Source organism: Rhinolophus sinicus, linkage group LG06 (genome assembly GCF_036562045.2).
Source record: "Rhinolophus sinicus isolate RSC01 linkage group LG06, ASM3656204v1, whole genome shotgun sequence".
Classification (NCBI taxonomy): domain Eukaryota; kingdom Metazoa; phylum Chordata; class Mammalia; order Chiroptera; family Rhinolophidae; genus Rhinolophus; species Rhinolophus sinicus.
The window spans coordinates 81,304,709-81,327,837 of NC_133756.1; the positions used below are offsets into that span (position 1 = coordinate 81,304,709).

Genomic DNA, 23,129 nt, shown 5'->3' on the forward strand with positions numbered 1-23,129 from the left:
TGCACAAAGTTGAACATTAATTTTCACAAGTTCCTATTAGTCTATTGTGTCTGTAGATTTGCCTGTTTTGGGAATTTGATATAAATGGAGGCATAGAATATGTGGTCTTTTGGGTTTGGCTTCTTTTATTTAGCATAGTGTTTTCAAGGTTCATCCATGTTATAATTTGATGGGCTTTGACTCGCATAATGAGCAGGGGTTTTTCAGTCTGCATTTTCTCAGAGAGTTAACTTTTGTCACATTCTCCAAGGAGTGTGTGACTCAACAAAGGTACAAGGACTCTCTGATCTAAGGGACATGTATGGAGAATTGGGACACCAGTTTGAAAGTCCATTTCTTAGCAAACACTTGCAAGGATGAGAGATTTGCCAGGGAGCAAATCTTTCTGCTAAAGTAAGACCTTGAATGCAGCTGAGAGGAAAGCATGCAGAACTTGTAGCCTTGCCAAAGAACCATCAAGGAAGGGGCCCTAGGACCTACCAAAAGGAATAGTGGAGGTCAACAGAATTGGCTGGTTGCTAAAAGTTCTGGAGCCATGAAGGAGCTTACAAACAAAATCAATAGAGGTTGGAACTAAGATCCTCTCAGGAGGCTGGGGCAGCCTTAGCCACTTCCATGGAGGAAAATACTGAATAAAAGAGAGACGAGGAAAGGACGTGGCTGGAAAACCCAGAGCTATGCAAGCCAAGCCAATCTGTCACTAAAAAAGGGAGACTATAAATCTGCCCTTATGATCGCCCAGAATTTTTTTTTTCCCCCCAGAAAAATCACAGCTTAGTCTGAGCCTTCTGTACCCTTGGTCAGGGCAAAGAGGCTCAGTGTGGCTTAGCCACAGTCCTGAGGGAGGAGATTGCCAAGTGATATTGACCAAGGTAGACTCAGTCCCTGGGTATATCTATGATCCCATGGGCATTCTTGAAATAGAAAATGCCATCCTCACCCCTGGGAACAGTGTAGTTAAAGAAATAATATTACTTATTTTTAAAAATAAAAGATTTAAAGCAAATAAAGTAAAATGTTAAGATTCAAGAGTTGAGTGGTGGTACACAGGTGTTTGCTGTATTTTGTCTACTGTGTGATTTAAAAGATCTCATTAAGAAACATATTTGAAGGAATGAAACACATGTAACATTCACTCCCTCAAGTTTATTGAATTTACTGTGTGCTCAGCACTGTCCTAGGCAGTAACATGAGAAAAATTATAAAACTAGATAACAATGAAAAATATACTCCACACTATGTTAATTTGCAGTCATTTTCATGATGCTTTGTAAAGTGTCCTTAGGTCATTTTGGGGTATGTGGTCTCCCTATTTCTCCATGTCCCCCTAAAGCTTCCCACACTGTTGAATTAAGTGCCACTATGACCATCCCCTGAAGAACAAAGGGTGGGACAGGAAGAATGGGTTGGTCAGGGGGGCAGTCAGAGGTTGGTCAGGGCTGGGGTCGGTCCCACGGCAGGGGAGACATGTTGAGAAGGAAACCACCAATGCAGAGAGCTCAGGGCATTCAGTGAATCACAGGAAGACCAGACTTGGGGAAGCCACAGAGAGGGCCCTGAGGCCCTCACTCACGCCCCCCCCCCGCCCCCGGGGAATTACTAACAGTGTAAAAAAATGAAGCATAGCTACATGCTGTCCTAGAAGCCACCAGACTTCTCACCTCCCTCTTTTCCCTCTTATTTGTGTTAACACCAGGCACTAACTCCACCAGGGGCTGGGCCAGTGGAGAAGTCTAGTGCCCAAGAGAAGGTGGGGACAGAGGCGGCAAAGAAAGGGCAGAGGTATGCGCAAAAGGGACTAGTTTGTGCTTGGCCAATGCCCCTGGGCAAGGGCAGTTTGGTTCTATAAAGCTAGCGAGGTCCTAAATTTTCCCTGAGGGAACCAAGTTGCATAGCACGGGAAGGAAATCCAAGATGTACAGGACCCTCCTTGTCCCACAAGCAGGCATGCCCCCACGCCTGCTGTACAAGGTGCTGAGTACTGCTGGAGGGCACAGAGCAGGCCCAAGCCAACAGGGCCATGCCACACTTACGTGCTGGATGACCTCTAAACACCTGGGCCAAGAGCTCTAGCTGACTGGACATGAGTATAACATGCAGGACCCCCACCTGAGTTAGAACAAGGGCTTGGGTCTAGCCAGCAGCCTTGCCAAGGATACCTATGCTCCTGAGAGTCGGATCCCAATGAACCATCAGGTGGATGACAGAGAGGGCACCCCAACCAGAGGGCAAGCAAAAGTGGCAGTGGCATGGCCTCCTGTTGGCAACATGGCCAGGCAGAGGATGCCTTTGAAGAGTACGAGGGTGCCCAGAGGCCATGGCACCCTCCGTCTCGCCCTCAGCTCAGAGCCAGATCTCATCACTGCTCACGCTGGATACTCGATAGATGTAGCCCAGCACTGGGAGACGGATGAAACCTGTAGGGTCAGAGAGGCCCAGGAGTCGGTAACCCTTATCCTTGGAAGTTGGGAGACCCATCTCTGTCCCTGGGGACTCAGAGGCATAAACACAAGGGCTGGTGAGCACAGGAGGAGGGTACCTTGGCTGGTGAGGAGGCCGCCGGGCTCTAGGTCCAGAAGTTCTGGCTGGCTGTTGTTCCGAGCCACCTGCTGGTCTGCTGGTTTCCCTGTTGGGTGACAAAGGAGATGATGCGCAGGACGAGAAGTGTGCCTGGTGGGCTGTGCCTGTCCTAAGAACCAAGGTCTCTTTTTTTCTCAGAGGCACCTCTGAAGATAAAGCAGGGGCAAACAGAGGGTCCTGGATGTACCTCTGGGATCCGGAGTGAGGTTGTTGAGCTGAAGGTTGGATGGGAGGGACAAGTTCTCCCGTGGCAGGCGCATGTTGTTGAGTTTCACATTGTTGGAGTCACTATGGGGCAGACAAATCCTGGGATACATCCTGGTTCCAGCAGGCCCCGATCCCTGCTTTCAGGCCCATTCCAGAACTACCAGCAACTGCACTTTCCCACCTGTCCCCATGCTGCATCTCTATTAAGCCCATTCACCCAGCCCCAGAGTTACCTAGAGATCAGAGACGGGCGCCGGGAGGGGCCTGAGGAGAAAGAAACCATACCACTGTTCTCAGTGTGCCCACCAACCTGGGCTCTGCGCCTCCTGTCCTTTCAGACCCAGGACCCTCATGCAAGGAGTTTCTCAAATGCCCAGCCCTGGCTCTGGGACCAGGGGTATTGTTCCCAGTGCACAGTCCTGCCACCTCGGATGCACATGATTTACCCATGGGCACACCCGTGAACACTTGTCAGAGATGACTTGTTCTGCCCAGCCCTACTTGCTGTCCTGCTGCTCACCCCTGACCTCATCTCCACTCCCCAGCCACCCTCTGCCCCACACCGCTTTGGCCCTACCTTTGGTCTTCTCTTTCCTGCAGACCAGGCAGGCCACCAAGGTGCTGAACGCCACCAGGGTGCCCAGGGCAAGCCCTCCAGCCACAACAATGCCAAGCAGTGGCACTTCCACCCGGGTGGCCAGGAGTCCTGCAGGTCATCCTTTGGTTAGGTTCTGAGGGGGCAGGGCCCCCAACTCTGAGATGTCACAGGTCCTCTGTCCTCCTTGCCCAAGGCAGCTGGGGACAGCTCATTCACAAGCCTCACTCAGGGGGCAACAATCCTCCCATTTCTATACTAAGATTCCACACCCACCAGGGGCTTTGCTGGGCCCATTAGTGGCAGTGCTCACCTGGGGCTGGAAGCGAGGCACTGGTGACACCCACATCATTGGTGGCTACCACGGATAGGTTGTATGCTAGGCTTCGGAGCTGCAGCTGCACAGTGTGGTTGGTGAGCCAGGGGTAGTTCTGGGCATCCAGCAGCAGGAAGTTGGAAGTGTTGACAGTCACTGGCCCATTCTGGTCGATCCAGGTCACACTGGCAGGCGGGTTGGCACGCACCAGGGCAAAAAGGACAACGAGGAGGCCCTGGTCCTGAGCTTCCTGGTACTTGGCTCCAACCTGAGCAATCTCTGGCTTAACTGGTACAAAGCAGAGGCCAATATGCTCTCACCATAGCTCCTCATACTCCTTGACCTTTCTTCCCAAACCCAGAAGGGACCTCTCCTTGAGGGGACATTGGGAAATAGGATGGCTGGGTCCAGCTTATAGGCAGCACTGTGTGGTGATCAAGAGTATAAACACACTAGAGCTAAAATGTCCAGACTTGAATCCTGGCTCTGCTACTTACCAGCTGTATGACCTCTACCAGATTGCTTAACTTCTCTGTGCCTGTTTTCTCATTTGTAAAATGGGGATAACAACAGTAATTACCTCATAGGATTACTGTGAGGATTAAAGTGAATTAATATTCGGAAAGTGCTTAAATGTTTGTTAAATGTCCTATCAGACCACCAACCAGGTGGCTGTTGGGGGTGCCCGGGCAGAGAACCTGTCTCCCTGCCCACCTCAGGGATACTCACATTGCACATTGAGGATGACGGAGGCGTTGGCTGGCCGGCCACTGCCTGGATCCTGCACAGAGCAGTTGAGCTCATGCTGGGCCCGCTGGGCAATGACAGTGAAGGTGCTGGTGCCTCCAGAGAAGGCCTCTCCTCCCACACTCAGCAGTCTTGAGGTGCTGGCCTCCTGCAGCTGACCATCCAGGTACCAGGCCAGTTGCGGGGTGCCAGGCCCCCCTGCCACTCGGCAGGTGAAGGCGTGGCGTTCATTCTCCCGAAGTGCCCGCTCAGCCCAGGCCTGGCCATCAATTCGTGGCGCCAACTCCCCCCAACCTGGAACGCAGCAGGGGTTTCTGAGGTAGGCTTGGTACTGTTCTGTGACCAGTATGAAGTCCAGTTACAGAGGGGCAGCCAAGAACAGAAAATCTGGGTTCTCTCACCAGGGACTGGCTAGATCTTGGGTAGGTGGGTGAGGGGAACCCAGCTCTGGTGACTGGGGCCTGAAGTGGGTATCCAGACAGAAGGTGCAGGAAACGAAGGGAGAGAAGGGGATTTGGCTCTTGAAGTGCTTGGCCAAGGGATGAAGAGGGCGGGTGTACCTGAGCTCAGAACGGCTGGCAGGAGCAGCAGCGTGTGCGAGAGTGGAGCTGGGCGTGAAGGCTGCGCCATGGTGGCCCCGGCCTGAGCCCCACGCTGGCGAGACCGGGGTGAGCCTCGACGTTAGTCAGGTGAGATCAGGCCAGCTTGGTGATTCCTCCAGGAAATTGACTCTCCAGAAACAAAAATGTAGACTGACCCAGAAATGTAGGCAAGGACGCGAAAAGCCAAGCCCAAATCCACCCAGCGCGTACGTGTACCTGTGTACCCTGCGGGCGCGGAACTGAGCTCTGACTCTAGCGGACAGACACCCCCCCCGCAGATACACAGAAACAACTGGCAACCGTGCAGCCCACCCTAGGCCCAGACGCTCACAGGCTGATATTGCCCCTCCCCGAAAGAGATCGTCCTTCTCCAGACCCCGTGTCTCTCTTGCACCATTCCTCCTGCCCCCATCTCTCGCCCTACCCCCCTTTCCCGTCCTTCTGGTTGCTCAGGCGGACATGGGCTGAGGAAGAGGTGATGCGGCCGGCTGGGACCCCCCAAGCTTCCCCGCGCCGCAGTCGGGGGCGGCTCACCTGTCTCCCACCCAGAGCGCAGCCACAGCAACTGCTCAGGTCTGACAAACACTGCAGAGCCCTGCAGGGGCGGGGCTAAGCCAGGCAAGGCCAATCAATGCCCGACCACGCGGCAGTGCCCCACGCACCGACGGCCTCCGGCGTAGGGAATCCCTGAGCGCCCTGCGCCCGCGAGGACGGCGGTGGGACGCAGACACAGGCGGGAGTCTGGGCGAGCCGATAGCTTTATTGGTTCAGGACCCGCCCCTCCCTGTCCCCCGGGACGGCTCAGTGCCCGTCACGGGGGCATCGCAACTGCCCCATCATGTCTGCCAGCATGCGGTTGCACAGTGCGGCGTACGGGTTAAGCAGCACCAGCTGGCGCCGCGCGAAAGGGCTGCCCAGCCGCGCCGCCCGCTCGAAGTCCCTGCGGGCGTCGTCGTCCCGGCCTTGCAGTCGCGCCAAGAGCCCACGCTGCACGAAGCCCTGGCGGGCGGCGCGGCCCCGGCCGCGGCTCAGCGTCACGGCGCGCTCCAGGTCTTCCAGGGCTCCTGCGGGACGAGCGAGCACAGAATCCGGGCTCAGAATTGGGGCCCGGGGGCTCAGCCATTTACAGCCCTCCTGCACTTGATCCTAGAGGTAGGTATTGTTATTCTCCATATTCCAGCTGAAGACTGGAAGAGTTGGCAAGATATGCCTTGGCTGCATAGCCAGTTAGTGGCAGGCAGAGCTGGGACTCAAGTCCAGGTCTCGCCTTGCCCCACACCAAAACATGAAGGTTGCTGGGAGGATTTTGCACGGTCACGATGTTCATGAATCTGGCCCGTTGCCGGCATGTAGCAGGCAATTTAACCCATACTTAATGTTATTAAACATCTACCATGTACCACCAGGTGACTAATTGAATTCCAGAGTCCAGAAAAATTATAATTAACTGACAACTGTTTCTTACAAATACAATAAAGTTCATTTCTCTTTTTCTTTTGGAGGTTTTTCTCTTTTCCACTGTGTGATTTAAAACAGCTTTTCTCACCTGTTTTCTTCACTGACTGCCTTTTCTCATTCGTTATTTCCATAATCTTTATTTTGTATCTAATTTTCTTTGAAGGAGGTCTTGGAGCCAGAGCTGGCCTGCCCTATTTTAATTTTTATTGTCCTCATAAAATACTGGGGTTAGGCATCTGAACTCAACCTCAAGTAGCCCGCTGGTATTTACTGTGGGGTCCCACGGAGCTGCATTTCTTCTGGGCTCTTTCATTTCACTCACATTCTCTAGTCTGAAGAGCCTGTCAGGGTGCGTGGGGAGCTCCATTGTCATTCTAGAGTAAGGATGATCTTCCCTGTTCTGTCTCTGTTTTGATCCCCAGAACCCAGCAGGGCTATGCTCCCACTACACATGGGCCTGGACTTTTGGGAAGCTCTCTGATGACAACATTTCTCAGGCTTCCCTCAGAGGAGTTGGTCTGGAGGAATTGAAAGCCTCTTCAGGCGAATTGTCTCTAATCCTCTCTGGGTTTTGGTCTGCAGGCTGTCCCCAGCGACCTTTACAGCCCTGCCCTTCTGGAATCAGGTGGCAGACAAGCCTGGAAAAGGGGACCTTGGGCTTCTCTCCTGTTCCCAGAATGGAAACCAGACTCCTCAGCCTAGCATTCCTGATCCCCAGAGCATCTGTGCCACCGAGAGTCTTAAGTCTGGTGGTTCCCTACTAGGCTTGAGTGGTTTACAACCCTTATTGGCCTGCTCTCTGGTTCCTAGCGGCTTCCTTTGTCCCATTGTCCCGTCCCCAGCTGGAGTAACCTGAATGCAGCAGGTTTGATCCAGTCACTCCCCAGTTAAAACCCTTTAGTTGATTCTCATTTACCTCGAGGCTCTACTCCACCCTTCCACCCCAGCCTGTGGATCCCTATAACTTTCATGTCCTCTAGCTCTCCACAGGCTGTTCCTTCTCCACTTACTCAGCTCCATCCAGCTAACTCCTACTCATCCTTCAAAACTCACCCTTCAGGAACAGATCCCTGTCACTTCTTATGGTGGTATCATAATTATGTGTCTGTCCTACCCACTAGACTGTGAGCTTGAGCAGCAGTATCATGGGGAGTAAGAGCACACACTGGAGCCCTACCACCTGGTTCAAATCCCAGCTCGCCACTTGTCAGCTACGAGAGGAGCAGACTGCTTAACCTTCCTGCTTCAATTTCTTCATCTGTAAAATGGAGCTAACAATAGTACATACCTTTCAGGGTTGTATGAGTTAAATGAGTTACTACATCTTACATGTGAAGTGTTTAGTGCCTGGCACATAGTAGTTGCTATAAGTAGATATACTTATCTTTGTGTCCTCAGCACCTGGCCCACTGCTACAATAGTAGACACTCATTAAATGTTTGTTAAATAAATAAATGAAACGGTCTATTCTGACTTTCACAATAGCCCCAAGAGATTAGCAGGGCCCACAATGTCTCTCCTAGGTAAGAACGCCTATGTAGCAGGTAAGGAATCTTCCAGAGGGGTTTAGTGACTCCCCATGCCCCAGCCCCACAACCACTTCATCTCTGGCCTGTGCACTCCAGGGCCCCTTCTGCACAGGCTCCAGGGCATCTCTCCTCACCTGCCACATCTCCCTGGAGACGCCGGGCCTGGGCTCGATTGTTGTAGGCTGAGGCCCTCTCCGGCAGCAGGTTGATGGCTTGGCCAAATCTCTCCAGGGCTGTGCTGAGGTTGCCAGCTTCTGCTGCTATCACCCCCTGTAGCTCCAGGGCCTTGGACTGCTCCAACTGTGCTTGAGGGAAAACTCCGTCTGGGGCAGGGAGGGAGCCAAGAGGGGATAGGTGTGTGGTTGGGAGCAAGAAGCAAAAACCACCCCTGGCTTTGAAAACCTGGGACTTGAGCCAGAGCTGACTGGGCTGGGATATGGGTCACAGGAGTCAGATGCGTTATTTGGGGTAGGGGGAGCTGAAGTCACCTCGGCTGAAAGTTAGCAATGCCTGAATCCCAAAGTGACCTGGGAAAGGGACCTTGGTTGGCGGCTCATTAAGGAGAATAAAGCTCAATCTCCGTAGCCTATAGCTAAAAGAGTTGCTCAAGGTCACACAGCCCATAAGTTGCACATCTTGAATTTGAACCCAGGTCTTTTTGGCTCCTTAATCTGTCCCCATTTTGTTCCACTACACCGCCTCTAACACAAAGGCCACCATGACATACCCAGGTCATGAAAATCACTTCCCATGTATCCCTCAGCTTTTCAGTCTAAAGTCTCAGTAAAGCTTAGCCTTCACTCCTTTAGAAACAGGCTATCAAAAACTCCCTGTAGGGACATCAGTCTCCATTAGGGACCCATGGAAAAGCAATGAGTGCACTATGGAAGGATCAGCCCAGTGCTTGGCTTGTAATGGTATGTAACACTGCTTAGGTTGGAACCATTCAACTGAGCCATGCCCTGCCCTCTTCCTGTCTTCCATTCTGTGAGGGGTGATACACTCTTGTGGCAGAGATGTGAGAGTTTAATATCACCCTGCTCCCCGCCAACAGTTAAGCTTGGATCATGGGGAGAATTAAGTGGTGAGTTAAGTTCAGAGGTGTGAGGGCTGAAGGACTGAGACAAACCCTGGCTTTCTCCTTTTGGCAGTGACTTTTGCCAGCCCCTTGTCAGTGCACTAAGGATCAGCCAACCTCTCTGATTCCAATCTCAATCATCACCCAAGGGTTATGGAACAAACAGGAGACCTTGTAATACCACCTTCCTCTGCCACCCCAGGGAGGCTTGCAGACCAGCCACCTTGGAGAGCTATACTCCAAGGTCAAATACTCAACCTTCATCAACTTCTTCCTTCTCAGCTTCCTCTCCCAGGTCCAACCCAACGTCTCCAAATGGGGTGTCAGGATTGAAGATGGCTTGTAACACTGCCTGATCATTTAGAGTCCCCATAGTGCTCAACTCCAAAATCCAAAAAGGTGACTCAGGATGAGAAATGGGAGAAAGAAGGGGTGGGAGTTGAGCCTCACAGCCAATTGGACCTAGTGGGAGGAGGCTGTTTGAGGACTGTCCCCCATGAGTGTCTTCCATTCTTGTGGTTGTAAACTCAACCCGTTTACCCTGGGGTTAGTGACCCTAGCTTGGTAGAACATTTACACGTATTTCTCAACTGCCTCCCCACCCCTACTCCTGTCCTAGGAGAAACAGTAAATAATCCAGTTTCTGCCTTAAGGTGGAATGGAGCAAAGAGAGGGTGCTGTCCCAAGTTCTCCCTGAACTGTTTTTATTATATTCATGGATTGGCAGAAAATCGCTAGAAGCCACTGCTTGACCACCTGTGGATAAAGGAGAGGATATGTAGGTGGTAAAGGAACTGTTCTTTTGTCTTCTTGACCCCTTACTCATATCCAGAATTAATTAAGTCCTGAACATACGTCACTGATGAATAAGGGAAGAAAATATGGTTACGAAAGCCAGAGTGGAGTGAGGCCTGAAAGAAGGCAATGAGAAATGACTTGATTCCACCTTAAGATAAAGGACTGAGGAAGGTACTTGGTAATCAGATTACAGGCTGTGCCCCTCCCCCGTTTCTCACCCCAGGCAAAGCCAAAAAAGGCTCCATCATATGCAGCAATAAACTTGACATGTTTATTAATTAAACTATCACTTAAATAAAAAAAAGTGCATAGAAAATAAACATGTTTAAAAACTCCTTTTTTGTTTTTACAACTATGTACACTTTTTACTTTTACATTCAGTCTTTCGTAGAGAGCTTTCAGCATTATTATTTTTTGAACTATTAAAGTATTTTCCTTCATCCCTGTCACAGGGAGTTAACACTGATGGACTTGAGACACTTTTTTTCCTTTTTTTTTTTTTTCCTCTTTTCCTTTAACCAGAAGCTTGGAAGAACACAAGGAAAAAAAAAAAAGAACAAAAACAAACCCAAAAGATCTGTTATACATGATAAAGTTGTCAAGAAATGTCTTATTTCTAGAAAAGAAGCTTGTCATCTGTTGAGCTTTTGAAACAATTATTCAACTACCTGTATTTACTAAAGAGACTGTTAAAAGTTCAATAAAAGAAACACCACAAGTCTATTTTCTTGGTTGAAAGACAGAACTAGAGTACCTCGGAACAAGATACCAGAAAAGCACAGAACACAATTTTCCCCTAAATGCAGGTGGTAACCCCAACATTCATAACCAAAAACAGAGAAACGAGGAGTACAGGTACTGCCTGGCAACATTCACGGGCAGAAAAAAATCCAGGTGACACCATTTCTGCATTTCTCTCTGACCCTAGGAATGGCCTTGTTCTGCCATCCCCTCTAATGGTTTGGGTTCCCCCATTTTGGAGGATCAGAGGAGTGCCAGACTGACATTTTCCTGCCACTACTAACAACTGTAACAATCCTTATCTATAGTGTTAAGAGAATTAAAAGCCATGGACTGAGCTAGGCTTTGTTACATGGTGCATTACTATATTAGTTCCTATATATATCATATTTATATTTATTTGAAAACCAAAACAAAAAAGTTGCAAGTTTTCAGAGTGAGACTTGACTGGTATTCATGATTCGGCACAAAACCATCTGCTCAATAACCTTGTATTGCTTTAAAATGAAGGAAATGAAACAAAATTACACCCAGCCCTTTGCAATGACCCGCTTTTCCTTAAAAACAAAACCCAATTTTGATTTCTATTTTTAAAAAAACCCAAATCAAACTTAAAAGTTAACATCTCACAAGGTCTTGACCTTTAGTATTTTCAGGTATTTGATTGAACATCAGTCCTTTAGAAAGATACATTCATCAAAAGATTTTTTGTTTTGTTGTCTTTTTTTCAATCAAGGGAGCTGCATGGTGCTCACTGCATTGGCCGGTGTGTATGTGTGGGGGGTGGATGGGTAGCAGGCAAGCAGGGTGGTGCACTGGATCCTGGCAAAGGAGTCTGGTTGAAAACAGATAGCTGCCAGGGCTTCCCCTTAATTCTTGTTATTGGTCTAAAAAACAGGAGGGGTTGTGCTGGAGGTGGTGGATAGTTGAACAGAGGGAGCCAAGGGACCATGTTCCGGCCAAAAGGTCAGCGCCATGCAGCTATTCTGGTTACACAGTTGTCACTGGCCACCAGGAAATGCAGCCACAACAGGTTCTAGCAGCAAAGCTGTAAGGAAGCTGGCTCTCTTACTGAGAACTGACCAGGTTTGCAGCTGTTACTCCTTAGGGATTTGGGGTGCCCCTTGGGGGATTCTTGGTAATGACCCACCACAGTTCCTCAGTCTGCACTTTTGTGCGGAGGCTTAGGTCACTTTGAAAACAAACTCAGATGTGTTTTGGAGATAGCTATGCCATTTGTTGCCTTCTTCCCCTCTGGTAGGGAAACCTTAGGTGATTCCCAAGTTGCTGGCAGGTACGCTGAATTTTGGCAATGGACTCAGGCTGAGCTGTAAGAGGAGTTTCTCATTTCTGTGGTTACAATTAGGGAGTGGAAAGGCAAGGCAAACCATCTGCAGCTGGCAAGAGAAGGAAAGATGTGGGCTCCTCCCTTGGCCTGGAGTTTGATTGGTAGAAAGAGAATGAGGAGGGGGCTCACAGTACAGCATGGCCTAGCAGGGCAGTATCTAGGTCTGTTTAGCTGAGTTTCCCCACTCCCTGACTGGCCTTTGGGTCTTTCTCAAGATGAATTCATGACCCATCAGTGCATTAATCATTTTAGTAACAAATGCAGCTTAAGGTATTTTTCTTTAAAAAAAAAAAAAAAAAAAGGAATAAAAGGATTTACAAAAAACCCTCACACAGTGCAATAATAAAGGAAACTAGACACTAGTGGAACCCCTAGGGCCACTGTGTCTTGTTCATGGGCAAGAGGAGGAAGGGAGGTGAGGTCTGGGTCGAGTGCTTTTCCCCAGTCCCCTGCTGGCACTTCTCCATGATGACGAGGAAGGCTCTGCCATCCTGGCCACAGTGCTGGGCTCCCTGCACGACAATGAAAATAGTGACAATGTTCCAGCAAAGCCACCAGACAGAGTTCTTAAGGTCACAGAACAGGGAGCCCAGGATGGAAGGCACAGCAGAGCCGTGAGTCCCGGGGCAGAGTAGTATTGCTTTGCTAGACTTCCATAGGAATGGGCTTCTTGCAGCAAGAACAGCGTGCCCGCCCTCTACTGGACCACACTGCTCTGAAATCCTTGTGGCCAAAAGGGGCAGAGAAAAAAATCTGCTTTATTGTGAGTGGTCAGACTGTGCTTCAGTTTCAACAGGCTGCCCCAAAAGAGGACACAGGGGGATCCACGGGTTCTTTGCAGGTTTGAGGACTTGGTGGGCAGAGGAAAAAGGAACGAGGCGATCTATGAGGCAGATGGTGATGAAAAATGTCAGGCTGCCATTCAATTTGGTTGCTAACTCTGAAGTAGGAAAGATGAGGGTAAAGTAGATTATCACCTCTCACCACTCTGAGCTTGAGCCAGAAAGGAGAGACAGTGCAGGAAAGAGGAAGAGAAATTGCTGTCAAGATACTACTACGGCCTTTTGAGGAGCTTTGATATAGGAAGAAGGGGAGTAGCCCAATGGAGTTGGGTGACCTTCCTTTTCCATTTATTGTCAAAGAGCAAACCCAGGAAACGTTGAGGTCAACAGGGCACAAACAAGCTACACATTAAACAACAAAAAGTACACCTTCCAGGGGGAAGTTGGGCAGGTAAAACCAGACTTTGTGTGTACAGCTGAATATTTTCTCTAACTTCATCCTATGAAAATAAAAAATATTAAAAACTGATCTTCTTTTAAATTAGGATAATACCGCGGTTTAAAAAATAGCCTTGTCATAAGTGCTTCTCCCTATGAAGTGCTTCTCATAGAAAAATATACAAAATATATTTACATTTATAAAACCTTAAATAGTAAACTGTAAACAGAACAGAGTAAAATCCAATGACTTAATTTAACAGGTTCAGGACACTGTCTTGGGGGAAGGAAGAGAAGAAACATTTGATGCTGTTTTGACCACATCCTAAGGAGTAATCAGGGCAGTAGTGTCATTTAATTTACTTTATCCATGCATTTTGTGTAGGTGGCAGAGTTCCCTCAATACAAGGTGGTCTAGTCCCCAAGTTTTGGGCCTTGAAATCTGATTAGTGTTGTGCCTTCAACTGGACACCGACCATTTAAAAATTAAGTCTTCCTATGACTTAACAATGGGAAAATAAAGTTACCATGTCCTAGGAATGGGGCCCAGGGGTCATCCTGGTTGTGATACTCTGGTTGTTGCATGATTCAAATCCTATTTAAATAATCTTTTCCTCTTCTTAAAAATCATGCTACATATATTTCTTTAAAACTCTTCGTGGAGCTTTATGAAAACTTCTCCAAATTCTGTCTGGTTATGGCCACTGGCTCCTGCCTTCTTCCCCACTGGGAGTGCTTACAGGCTCAGGGGACGTCTCTGTCGGCACATGCTGTGCCCAACAGGGAGTGTCCTTGGGCAGTGAGTCCTTTTCTCCTACTACCCAGAAAGGATGGGAAAGCAGTGGGATGAAGGGGGAAAACAAAGTGGAGTGAAGAAAAGGAATTCAGAGGGAAGCGCTCCTATTGTCAAGAAAGGTAATTGGCTGAGATAAGGCTGTGGGGATAATGTAACACCCCGCTTGCTTCAAGCCCACAGGCTCAGTGTTTGGTAACTCACTGGCAAAACCCCAGGACAGCCTTTTGACACCAAGGGGGCTAAGTATCCTATCTCCCAACCAGAAGTGAACTCGCAAGTGGGAGGATAGGAGGGAAAACCACCAGACCTTCTTGGCTTGTTCAACAGACGGCGACAGGCTGGGCCCGGCTGGCAAACTACCAGGTATCCAACCAAACCCTCTATTTGGGCCTCTGCCTGACCCCTTGCTTACAGGCCTGGGAAAGGGCCAAGGCATGGATGGCAACTTTTTTCTGAGGAGATGCTCAGGCCCAATCTCCCCACATAACTAACCCTCAATAGGCTTCTTCCAGGAAAGTCTGCTAGGGACCCCATTTCCCACTTTTTAACGGCATATAGTCAGAGGGGCCCCAGTAGAAAGTTGATCACACATATTTTCTTTGAGACCTCATCTCTCCAGGACTATGATCACATGTATAATGTGAATATGGGACATAAAGGACCTCAGCCATCATGGAGGCCCCTCAACTGTGCTCACTCAATCCTGGAACACCTAGCTGCTGGCAGAGGCCTTCAGTGTTTCTTTGGATGGCCCTGGGTCCTAGTACTAACACTGGGGGGAGCAGAGCAGCTTCAGTTTAGGAACTTCCGGCATTTCTTGGCGCCACAGTTGCAGGGTAGCTTGTTGCTGGCATCCTCAATGGGGAACTTATAGTCATAAGTAAGTTCCTCCCCTCGGTAGATCTTGCGCATGGCAAAGATGACAATGTGCTTCTGTCCATCGATATTGATGACCCGAGAGTAGCAGTTCGGCTCACAGGAGTGATTGATGAAGCGTGCAGCATTTCCATGCATGGTGGCATCCACTACCTCTGAGTCATCAATTCGAAACATGTAGCAACCTATGCCCTATATGTGAAGGAGAATGGAGAACAACCTGTTATTTATTACAGCTCAGGCTTGAGAATATTTCCCAACCATTTTTGGATGTGACTTATAGCTGCTGAGGAACAAAGTTTCTTCTAGTAAAATTTCGAGATTTCTCCCATCTCTCAAGATGCTTCTATGATGAATTCCTAGATTACAGGGACTAGACTATTGGTTTTTAATGTCTCCGCAGGAAACAGAACCTAAAAATTGTCTTGGTATGTACCGTTGATCTTGGGATCCACTCAGACAAACCTTCCAAGAGTATCTTTTTGTATTAATCCTTAGAGTGGATTATGAACTTTTACTGGGCTCGCCACAAATTTCAGAAATGTTAAAATGTTTTTAAAAAACAGTCTTTGAATCAATAAGATACACTATTTTTTTTTATCTAGGGATCCTATTTATAGTTGATGACCACTTTCTACAATAAAAGAACTGGGAGAGTGAAAGTGTGAGACTCACCTTGCTGTCATAATACTTTTCTCGCTTGTCAGTCTGGATGGAACGGATGACATTGCCAGCATATTCAATCACCATCTCGCCTGCATCAATGTTTCGCTTACAAAAAAGACCCCGACCATGGATGGGAGACCTAGGACATAAAGATAGACAAGAGATTCACCACAAATTTTGCAATAAAGTTAGTTATATGAATACATGAATAAAATCTCCTGGTCTGTTATTCCCCCAACAGAGATAGACACTTAAAGAAAATAAACAAAAAATACTCTGGACCCGAATGATTTGGGTATATTAATTGTTATAACAAATTTACAATGATTAAAAATGTCTCCATTCTGTAGCTCAATAGAAGTAGCAACATTGTAATGCTTACTGTGTTAAATTCCTTGTTAAACACAAGAACTGCAGGATCCCAGGACATGAGGTTCAATTAATAATATCTATAAAACCTCACTTACTGAATGTAGGAGGTCACTCCAGCATTTGGTCACTTTGATTTTGAAAAACATCATTAGTTTTCTGTAATTCTCTCTAGAATTTCTAGCCATACCTGTAGACACCAACCGCCTCCTTAGAAGTCTTTTTTAAGTGCCGGAAACGCATGGGCATTGGCAGATCCATACTAGTTGCCCTCCTAAAGGGACAAGGCACATTGTTAATTAACTCTCCGCAAGAAAGCATCAGTTTTGAGTGTTGGATCAAAGGTTCCTAGAGAATATGACTACATTGCTTTATTTGTTCAATGCCAAACATAACAAATACCTTATAAAATCAGGCCTATTTTAATTCAGAGTACTTTCTGACCATGATCACCACAGTGGAGTTGACAGAGTATACTACGGTCAAAGGAAAAGAAAATATACATTTTACAGTTGTTTGAATTTCTCATCTATAACAGAGTCTTCTCTTTTTTGCCAGACAGCTACTGCTACGTTAATACAAACTATGTTTTAGTCTTCTTAAATGTTACCCAGGAAATTCTGATCCCAGCAAAACTGCACAGTGCCCTGAAGAACTGGAGTAGAGGAAAGCAAGAAATATTTTGAATGACCCTTCTTCACTCAAGACTTACCGAGCTGACTTCAACTGTACCTCCTCCTCTTCCTCATCGTTGGGGTTGTATTCAGGAGGCTGCCGATGTTTAGAGGCCAGGAAGTTAAACATGTCAAATGCTGACTTCCTGGAGCCAAAGGATTAGAATATATTTAGAGAGATGCTTTAATAGAAGCAGTGAAAGACAGCATAAACACCGGAAATGTCAAAGGCTATATGGGAAAATATATAATAAATAATAAATCGGGATCCAAAACTTCTTATAGAAAAGAATGGAACTTGCCTCAGGTGGACTTCAGCCCTCGCTGAACCGTGAGGGTTCAGGGGTGGTTCATTGGCCTCCTCTGGTTTGTGGAAACGGAATTTGTAATTCCTACAGTGCTTGGCACCTGAGAGCTGCTCAATCAGGAACACAACTGCATCGTGCAGAATCCCCAGCATCCTCACACCGTTAACACCTATAGGATGAAAGGCACCAGGGCTGTGAGGAGTGCAGCCGAGAGAACTGCACAGTACTAAAGAAATGCCCATGCTAGGGAGTGACTCTGCTCAAGGGTGAGTCATATTAAAGACTATCCAGCAATTAGCATTCGGTGGTCATTAAAATGATGCAGATACAGATCTATCAATAATGGAAAACATTTGTGACTGATTAGGTGAAAAAAGCAAGCCACCAAACTATGGACTATTTTCTATGTTCCGTATGTACACAAAAATGCTATATGTATTATTCCATTTCATGGTTCTAATGACCACAAGAGGCAGGAGTTACCACAATGTTAATATTAACTAAACTTAGGTTCAGAGAATTTAAATACCACATCCAAGGTCACATAGCTAGTGTAACAAGATTTGAATCTTGGATTATATAACTCCGACTATGATCCCATTTTTGTTTACAGGTAATGGAGTAGCTGGGTTCTGTAAGCTCATATTCACACAGGTACCTCACTAAAATGTAAAAGGAATGTTAGTAAACCTCTAACACAGAACTCTCTTTTGTGTTGTTATAGTGAATGTATGGAGTTACACCCTCAATAGCTGCTTTGTTTTACTCAATAGTTTCATGCCATTAATGAGCATTTATTTCTCTTTATTTTAGAAAAACATTTACATAAGCCAGCTGGCACAGACAATAAAAGACTTTCTAAAAGGACTGGCTTCTTTCATTAAAAGATGGGGGCACAGTAACAACTGCCACACTCTTGAAACTAACAAATAGCTAATGTTCTTTATCATTTTATTAAGTAAACACTATTATTTCATTAATATGATTTCAGTATCTATAAATATTGTTTCTGATATTATTACCAGATACCAAAACAATAATGGTGTCTGTTGTAGACAAGACATGTACTTCATAGGAGTAATTGTGTTAGGATTACCGATACAATTCCAACAGACATACAGTTTATGTCATGAAGCATATTTAGAGATGTAACCATAGTATAACATGGGGACCACATGCCATTTCTGGAAGGATATCCATGTTTAAATATTAACAATAGTTACTTCTGGGAGGTGGGATCTTATCTACTATTTAATTTGTTATTGTTGTTTGCTGTCCACATTTTGAAATTCTTCTATGTCTTAGGTAATTTTTTAGGAGAGGGGAAAGTTTTTCTATTTTTATTGTTTATTTTTAGTGGGGTATATTGGGGAACAGTGTGTTTCTCCAGGGCCCATAAGCTCCAAGTTGTTGTCCTTCAATCTAGTTGTAGGGGGCCCAGCCCACCATCCCTTGCAGGAATTGAGCCAGCAACCTTGTTGTTAAGAGCTCCCGCTCTAACCAACTGAGCCATCCGGCTGCCCAGGAAAGTTTTTATTAGATGTGTAATTTCTGTTTCATTTAGAAAATTTCAAAGATAGATAATTTGGTTTCAGCGGCAAGTAGAAAGTCAAGTCTCCAGATAAGCAACATTCTTATGACCACAACTGTTTTCCAATTAGAACTCAACCTAAGTATGTAGTACAAGTCTACAACGTAAGAGCTTAAGCCATGCAAGACAATGGCAAACAATTTTTTTCCTATACAACAGATCCCACCCCACCACCCACCCCGATTTTTCTCCTAGGAGTTTTAGATTGCTGCGGATTCCTAGGTAGAAAAAGACATGGAAAAACATACCTAAGTATATTTTCACAAAAAGTTCATTTTAATACTAAGGCTGAGTGTTCAACTATACATTCACAGGAGGGCTTACAATGAGATTAGGTACTGTGTCAACAATGGGAAAACAAAGATGAATAATGTATGTTCTCATGGAACCGTTGGCAGAGAGAGGCAGATATGTACACAAACCATACAATGTGAAAGTATCCAAATAAAATAAAGGTAGAGCATAAAGTACTGTGGGAACTTTCAAAAGGAAACAATCTATTCTGTTGCGGGGGATTCACTTATTCGTTCAACAAATATTTACTGAGCACTTACTATATCCCATATGTTCTTTCCATCTCTCCACTGTGCCAGACAGAACCTCGGGAATAGAGGTAAACAAGGCAGGCAAGGTACCTGTATTCACAGAGTTTTTATTTCATGGAAGAGACACACAAAAAACACACAAAGGTATCCCCACTTCAGGGCTTTTTCATCTGCTCTTTCTCCCACAATGAGGATTTTTATTCTAACTGTTGCAAGACTGGCTTCTTATCATCACTCAGGTTTCAGCTTTAATGTCTCCTCTTCAAGAAGATTCCTTTTCTGATCACTATATCTAGAAGAGGCTCCCTGCCACCAACTACCTACCTTTGTGTCACTATTTTCATTACCCCATTTTATCTTTTTTTAGAGTTCTTGTATCTGCCACTAGAATATAAGGTCATGAGGGCAAGGACAAGGTGAGAGCAGTGGAAATGGAAAACAACAGACACATGTTGGACCGGGGAACACAGTGGTGACTATGGTTAACCCTTAGCACCCATTCCACACCCGATGATTAGTCTAAGCCAACCCCGGGAATCCCAGTCCCCTTGGCAGTGACTTAGGAATAGACACGGTACCAAATTCTGGTGTGTGAGATGAGAGAAGCCCACTTCTTGCTAACACAAAGCCCCTCCTCTGAACACTGCCATGACTGACTATGACCCTAGGAACTGCTGCAGTCATTTGCTATCAGCCTGAAGATGAAGCTTTACCACTGACAGCAAAGTGGAAAGAAGGAAAGATTCTAGATCTTTATGACATTGCAAACTCCCTTAACAGTCAATCCTGATGTCTGTGCTGCCAAAGGACTTTGTTATGTAAGATGATAAATCATCTTCCTGTTTAAATCAGTAAAGAATTGGGGTTTCTGAAATTTGAGGCCAAACGCATCCTAAGTGATAAGGCAATAGGTATAGAGAATGGTCAACAAATGCTAAAGAAAAGCGGTAACTTTGAGCAGGGTCTTGAAGGATTAACGGGAGTTTGTCAAGCAAACAAGGGTTTTGGGGTGCAGGAGAAGACAGAGGGAAATAGGCCATTCCTAGTATAGGGAACTGCATGAACCATGGTACGCTAATGTGAAGGCACATGTAATATAAGTAATAAGACTTATTTGAGGTATGTGTTAAATATTCAGCTTTCTCACCTCCAAGCCCAGAGGTTGTGAGTCATGTCTACAGACCACACTTTAAGGCACACTAATGGATCTGAACCAGTAAACAGTGTAATCTGGCTACAGAACAAGGACTCTTATGGGGTGAGGAAAATGCTGAGACCTGATGCTGAACAGATGAGGCAGGGTGAACTGGACCTTCTCATGTAAGGAAGGTATCCACAGACTGGAACCCTCAGCAGAGTAGGACTGAGTCTGCTTCTACTCAGCAATTATATCCTATGTGTTTAACATGGTGCCAGGCACATTACAGGTGTTTAGTAAATATTTACTAATTACAAATATAAGGATTGAAATTGTTTTCCACAATTAGTAGGCAACATTAAGAATCTTTTGAGGTACCTCTGGTGACACTGGTGATTCACTATAAGGAGGAGAGATGGGAAATTCAGGGACCAGTTATAAGTCTTATTAATATTACAGGTTAGAGAATAACAAAGGTTATGCCTGAGGAAGGACAGAGAAGAAAGGAATATGACTTATACTTTTGGGGTAGAATCAACAGCAGTGTCCACTAGGATGTGAATGATGCGAGAAAGGAAGGACGTCAAGATTTACTGGATTTTTCTGACCCAAGATATGGGAGATGGTTAAGAAAAATGGGTTCAATTGTTGGCATGTGATATGAGGGTATGGGAATAGCTGAATAAACCTACTGAGTGAGAAAGGCAGTTTGGTTTTTAAAGGAAAGCTTGTTGTGCACCTGCCTGTTTGCCTTAGATACTTCTTGAAAATAGGAATCATGTCTTACTCACCTTTGCATCTGGAACAGATACCATGTTTTCCCTGAAAATAACACCTAGCCGGACAGTCAGCTCTAATGCATCTTTTGGAGCAAAAATTAATGTAAGACCCGGTATTATATTATATTAATTATATTATATAAGACCCGGTCTTACATTAATTTTTATATAAATATATATATAAAAGGAATCACGATCATACCAGATACACACTGTTATAACTAGTCTTTTCAATCAATTTACTTTGGTGCTCTTTCTAAAGTCCCCTAATGAGGAATATTGGGTTGCTTCCCATTTTCTGCTACCACATGTGGGAATGACTATCCTTATACATTTTTTATGATTTGGTTGAGACAACCTATAGGATAATTTCCTAGAAGTGGAATTGTTGGATGGAAGGTCATGTGACTTGAAAATTTGGTAACTATTATTTAACCGTTCCTCCAAATATGTAGTTGTATTAGTAATGTAAGAGACAGCCCATCTCCTCCATCTTTATATTATCTCCAAATTCCAAATCTTTGTTTATCAAGGTGATGATAGTTAATGTTTTAATACGCATTTAAAAAATTATGAGTGAGAGTGAGTATCTTTCCGTTGTTATTGGCCATTCGGATTTTGAGGGGATAAAACGCCTGTGGTGTCCTTTGCTCTTTTTTTTTAACTAAAAAAAAAAAAAAAAAAATTCTAAAAAATTTAAAACACAGAAAAGTACACAGGTTATTATAATAGCTACACATGTAACTGCCACTTAAACTAAACAAATGTTAACATTTTCTAATATACGCTTCAAATATTTTCCCCTCCTTTTCTTAAAACAAAAACATTCCAGATAAAGTTAAATTCCTCTAAGTACTCATTCACTTCCTTTCCAGGACCAATCTGAAAGGTGGTTAGAGACATAGCTAGATATGAAAAATACAGAGTCAATGGAAGGTTTCTACCTTAGATTAATTAAAATCTTTAATGTTCACTTGAAACAACTATATTAATGATGTTTTCACACTGCCTAAATTTAATTTGAAGTCTAATAGCCATGAGAAACGTTCAACTTTATAAAGAAGGTATAACAAAACCACAATAAGATACCATTTCACACTCACTAAGATGTATGTAATAAAAAAAGAACCACAATAACAAGTATTGGCAAGGAAGTGGATATTGGAACCATTGTACATTGTTGGTGGAAATGTAAAAAGGTGCAGCCACGTTGGGAAAACTATTTGGCAGTTCCTCCAAATACTAAACGTAGCTACCATTGTGACCCAGCAATTCCACTCTTAGGTATATACCCAAGAAAAATAAAAACATGTCTATACAAAAACTTGCACGTGAATATTCATGGCAACACTATTCATCATAGTCAGAAGATGGAAAAAAACTCAAATGTCCATCAGTTGAATGAATAAAACATATATGGTGTAACACATAATGGAATATTTGTCAATATAAAGGAACAAAATACTAATAAAAACCATATATGAAAACCCAATGAATATCATACTCAATGGCGAAAGATTGAAAGCTTTTTCTCTAAGATCACGAACAAGGAAAGGATGCCTGCTTTCATCACTTTTATTCAACATAGTACTGGAAGTTCTAGTGAGAGCAACTAGGTAGGAAAAAGAAATAAAAGGCACCCAAATTGGAAACGAAAAAGTAAGATTATCAGTTTGCAGATATTATGTTACATGCAGAAAACCCCCGAGTCCACAAAATAACTATCAGCACAAATAAATAAATTAAGCAAAGTAGCAGGATATAAAGTCAACACACAAAAATCAGTTGCATTTCTATATACAAATAATGAACAATCTGAAAAGAAAATTTCAAAAACAAATTCCACTTACAATAGCATCACAAAGAGAAAAGTACTTAATCAAGGAAGTGAAAGACTCATACAACGAAAAACACAAAACATTGCTGACAGAAATTTTAAAAAGACATAAATAAATGGAAACTCATCCCAAGTTCATGAATTGGAAGCCTTAATATTGTTAAAATGTCAATACTACCCAAAGTGATCTACCGATTCAATGGAATCCCTATGAAAATCCCAATGATTTCTTTTGCAGAAATAGAACTCATTCTAAAATTCATACGCAATCTCACGAGAACCCCAAATAGCCAAAACAATCTTGAAATAGAAGAACAAAACTGGAGGACTC

General features: G+C 45.0%; 3 protein-coding genes and 1 long non-coding RNA gene across 18 annotated transcripts in view; 1 reads left to right on the forward strand and 3 right to left on the reverse strand.

Moving 5' to 3' along the window:
• Positions 1 to 1,126: 1,126 nt before the first annotated feature.
• On the reverse strand, positions 1,127 to 5,720 carry TMEM25 (transmembrane protein 25). Of its 6 annotated transcripts, none has more exons than XM_074335405.1 (9): positions 5,582 to 5,720; positions 5,006 to 5,176; positions 4,428 to 4,739; positions 3,696 to 3,986; positions 3,365 to 3,493; positions 3,021 to 3,051; positions 2,768 to 2,868; positions 2,540 to 2,626; positions 1,127 to 2,417 (listed from the first exon to the last, which is right to left on the reverse strand). In XM_074335405.1, the coding sequence occupies exons 2-9, from the start codon at positions 5,073 to 5,075 to the stop codon at positions 2,344 to 2,346; spliced, it is 1,095 nt and encodes a 364-aa protein (XP_074191506.1). In that variant the 5' UTR covers positions 5,076 to 5,176; positions 5,582 to 5,720; the 3' UTR covers positions 1,127 to 2,343. The 6 variants fall into 6 exon arrangements, with proteins under 6 accessions (XP_074191506.1, XP_019571791.2, XP_019571790.2 ...); XM_019716232.2 differs by having other exon boundaries at positions 5,006 to 5,197; positions 5,582 to 5,684; XM_019716231.2 differs by having other exon boundaries at positions 4,428 to 4,781; positions 5,006 to 5,197; positions 5,582 to 5,684.
• A 67-nt stretch (positions 5,721 to 5,787) lies between these two features.
• Positions 5,788 to 9,596, reverse strand: TTC36 (tetratricopeptide repeat domain 36). The gene is made up of 3 exons (XM_019716233.2): positions 9,371 to 9,596; positions 8,169 to 8,357; positions 5,788 to 6,111 (listed from the first exon to the last, which is right to left on the reverse strand). The coding sequence occupies exons 1-3, from the start codon at positions 9,483 to 9,485 to the stop codon at positions 5,849 to 5,851; spliced, it is 567 nt and encodes a 188-aa protein (XP_019571792.1). The 5' UTR covers positions 9,486 to 9,596; the 3' UTR covers positions 5,788 to 5,848.
• On the forward strand, positions 6,068 to 15,771 carry LOC141572172 (uncharacterized). The gene is made up of 2 exons (XR_012497375.1): positions 6,068 to 6,199; positions 15,497 to 15,771. It is a non-coding gene; the product is annotated as an uncharacterized LOC141572172 (long non-coding RNA).
• KMT2A (lysine methyltransferase 2A) overlaps positions 10,160 to 23,129 on the reverse strand; it is a 78,096-nt gene continuing 65,126 nt past the window's right edge. For all 10 annotated transcript variants that reach the window (XM_074335402.1, XM_074335396.1, XM_074335397.1 and 7 more), the window contains 5 exons: positions 16,903 to 17,077; positions 16,639 to 16,746; positions 16,117 to 16,200; positions 15,567 to 15,696; positions 10,160 to 15,083 (listed from right to left, as the gene is read on the reverse strand). In XM_074335402.1, coding sequence (XP_074191503.1) covers positions 14,808 to 15,083; positions 15,567 to 15,696; positions 16,117 to 16,200; positions 16,639 to 16,746; positions 16,903 to 17,077 — 773 coding nt within the window. In that variant the 3' untranslated portion in view covers positions 10,160 to 14,807. The remainder of the gene's footprint in view (positions 15,084 to 15,566; positions 15,697 to 16,116; positions 16,201 to 16,638; positions 16,747 to 16,902; positions 17,078 to 23,129) is intronic.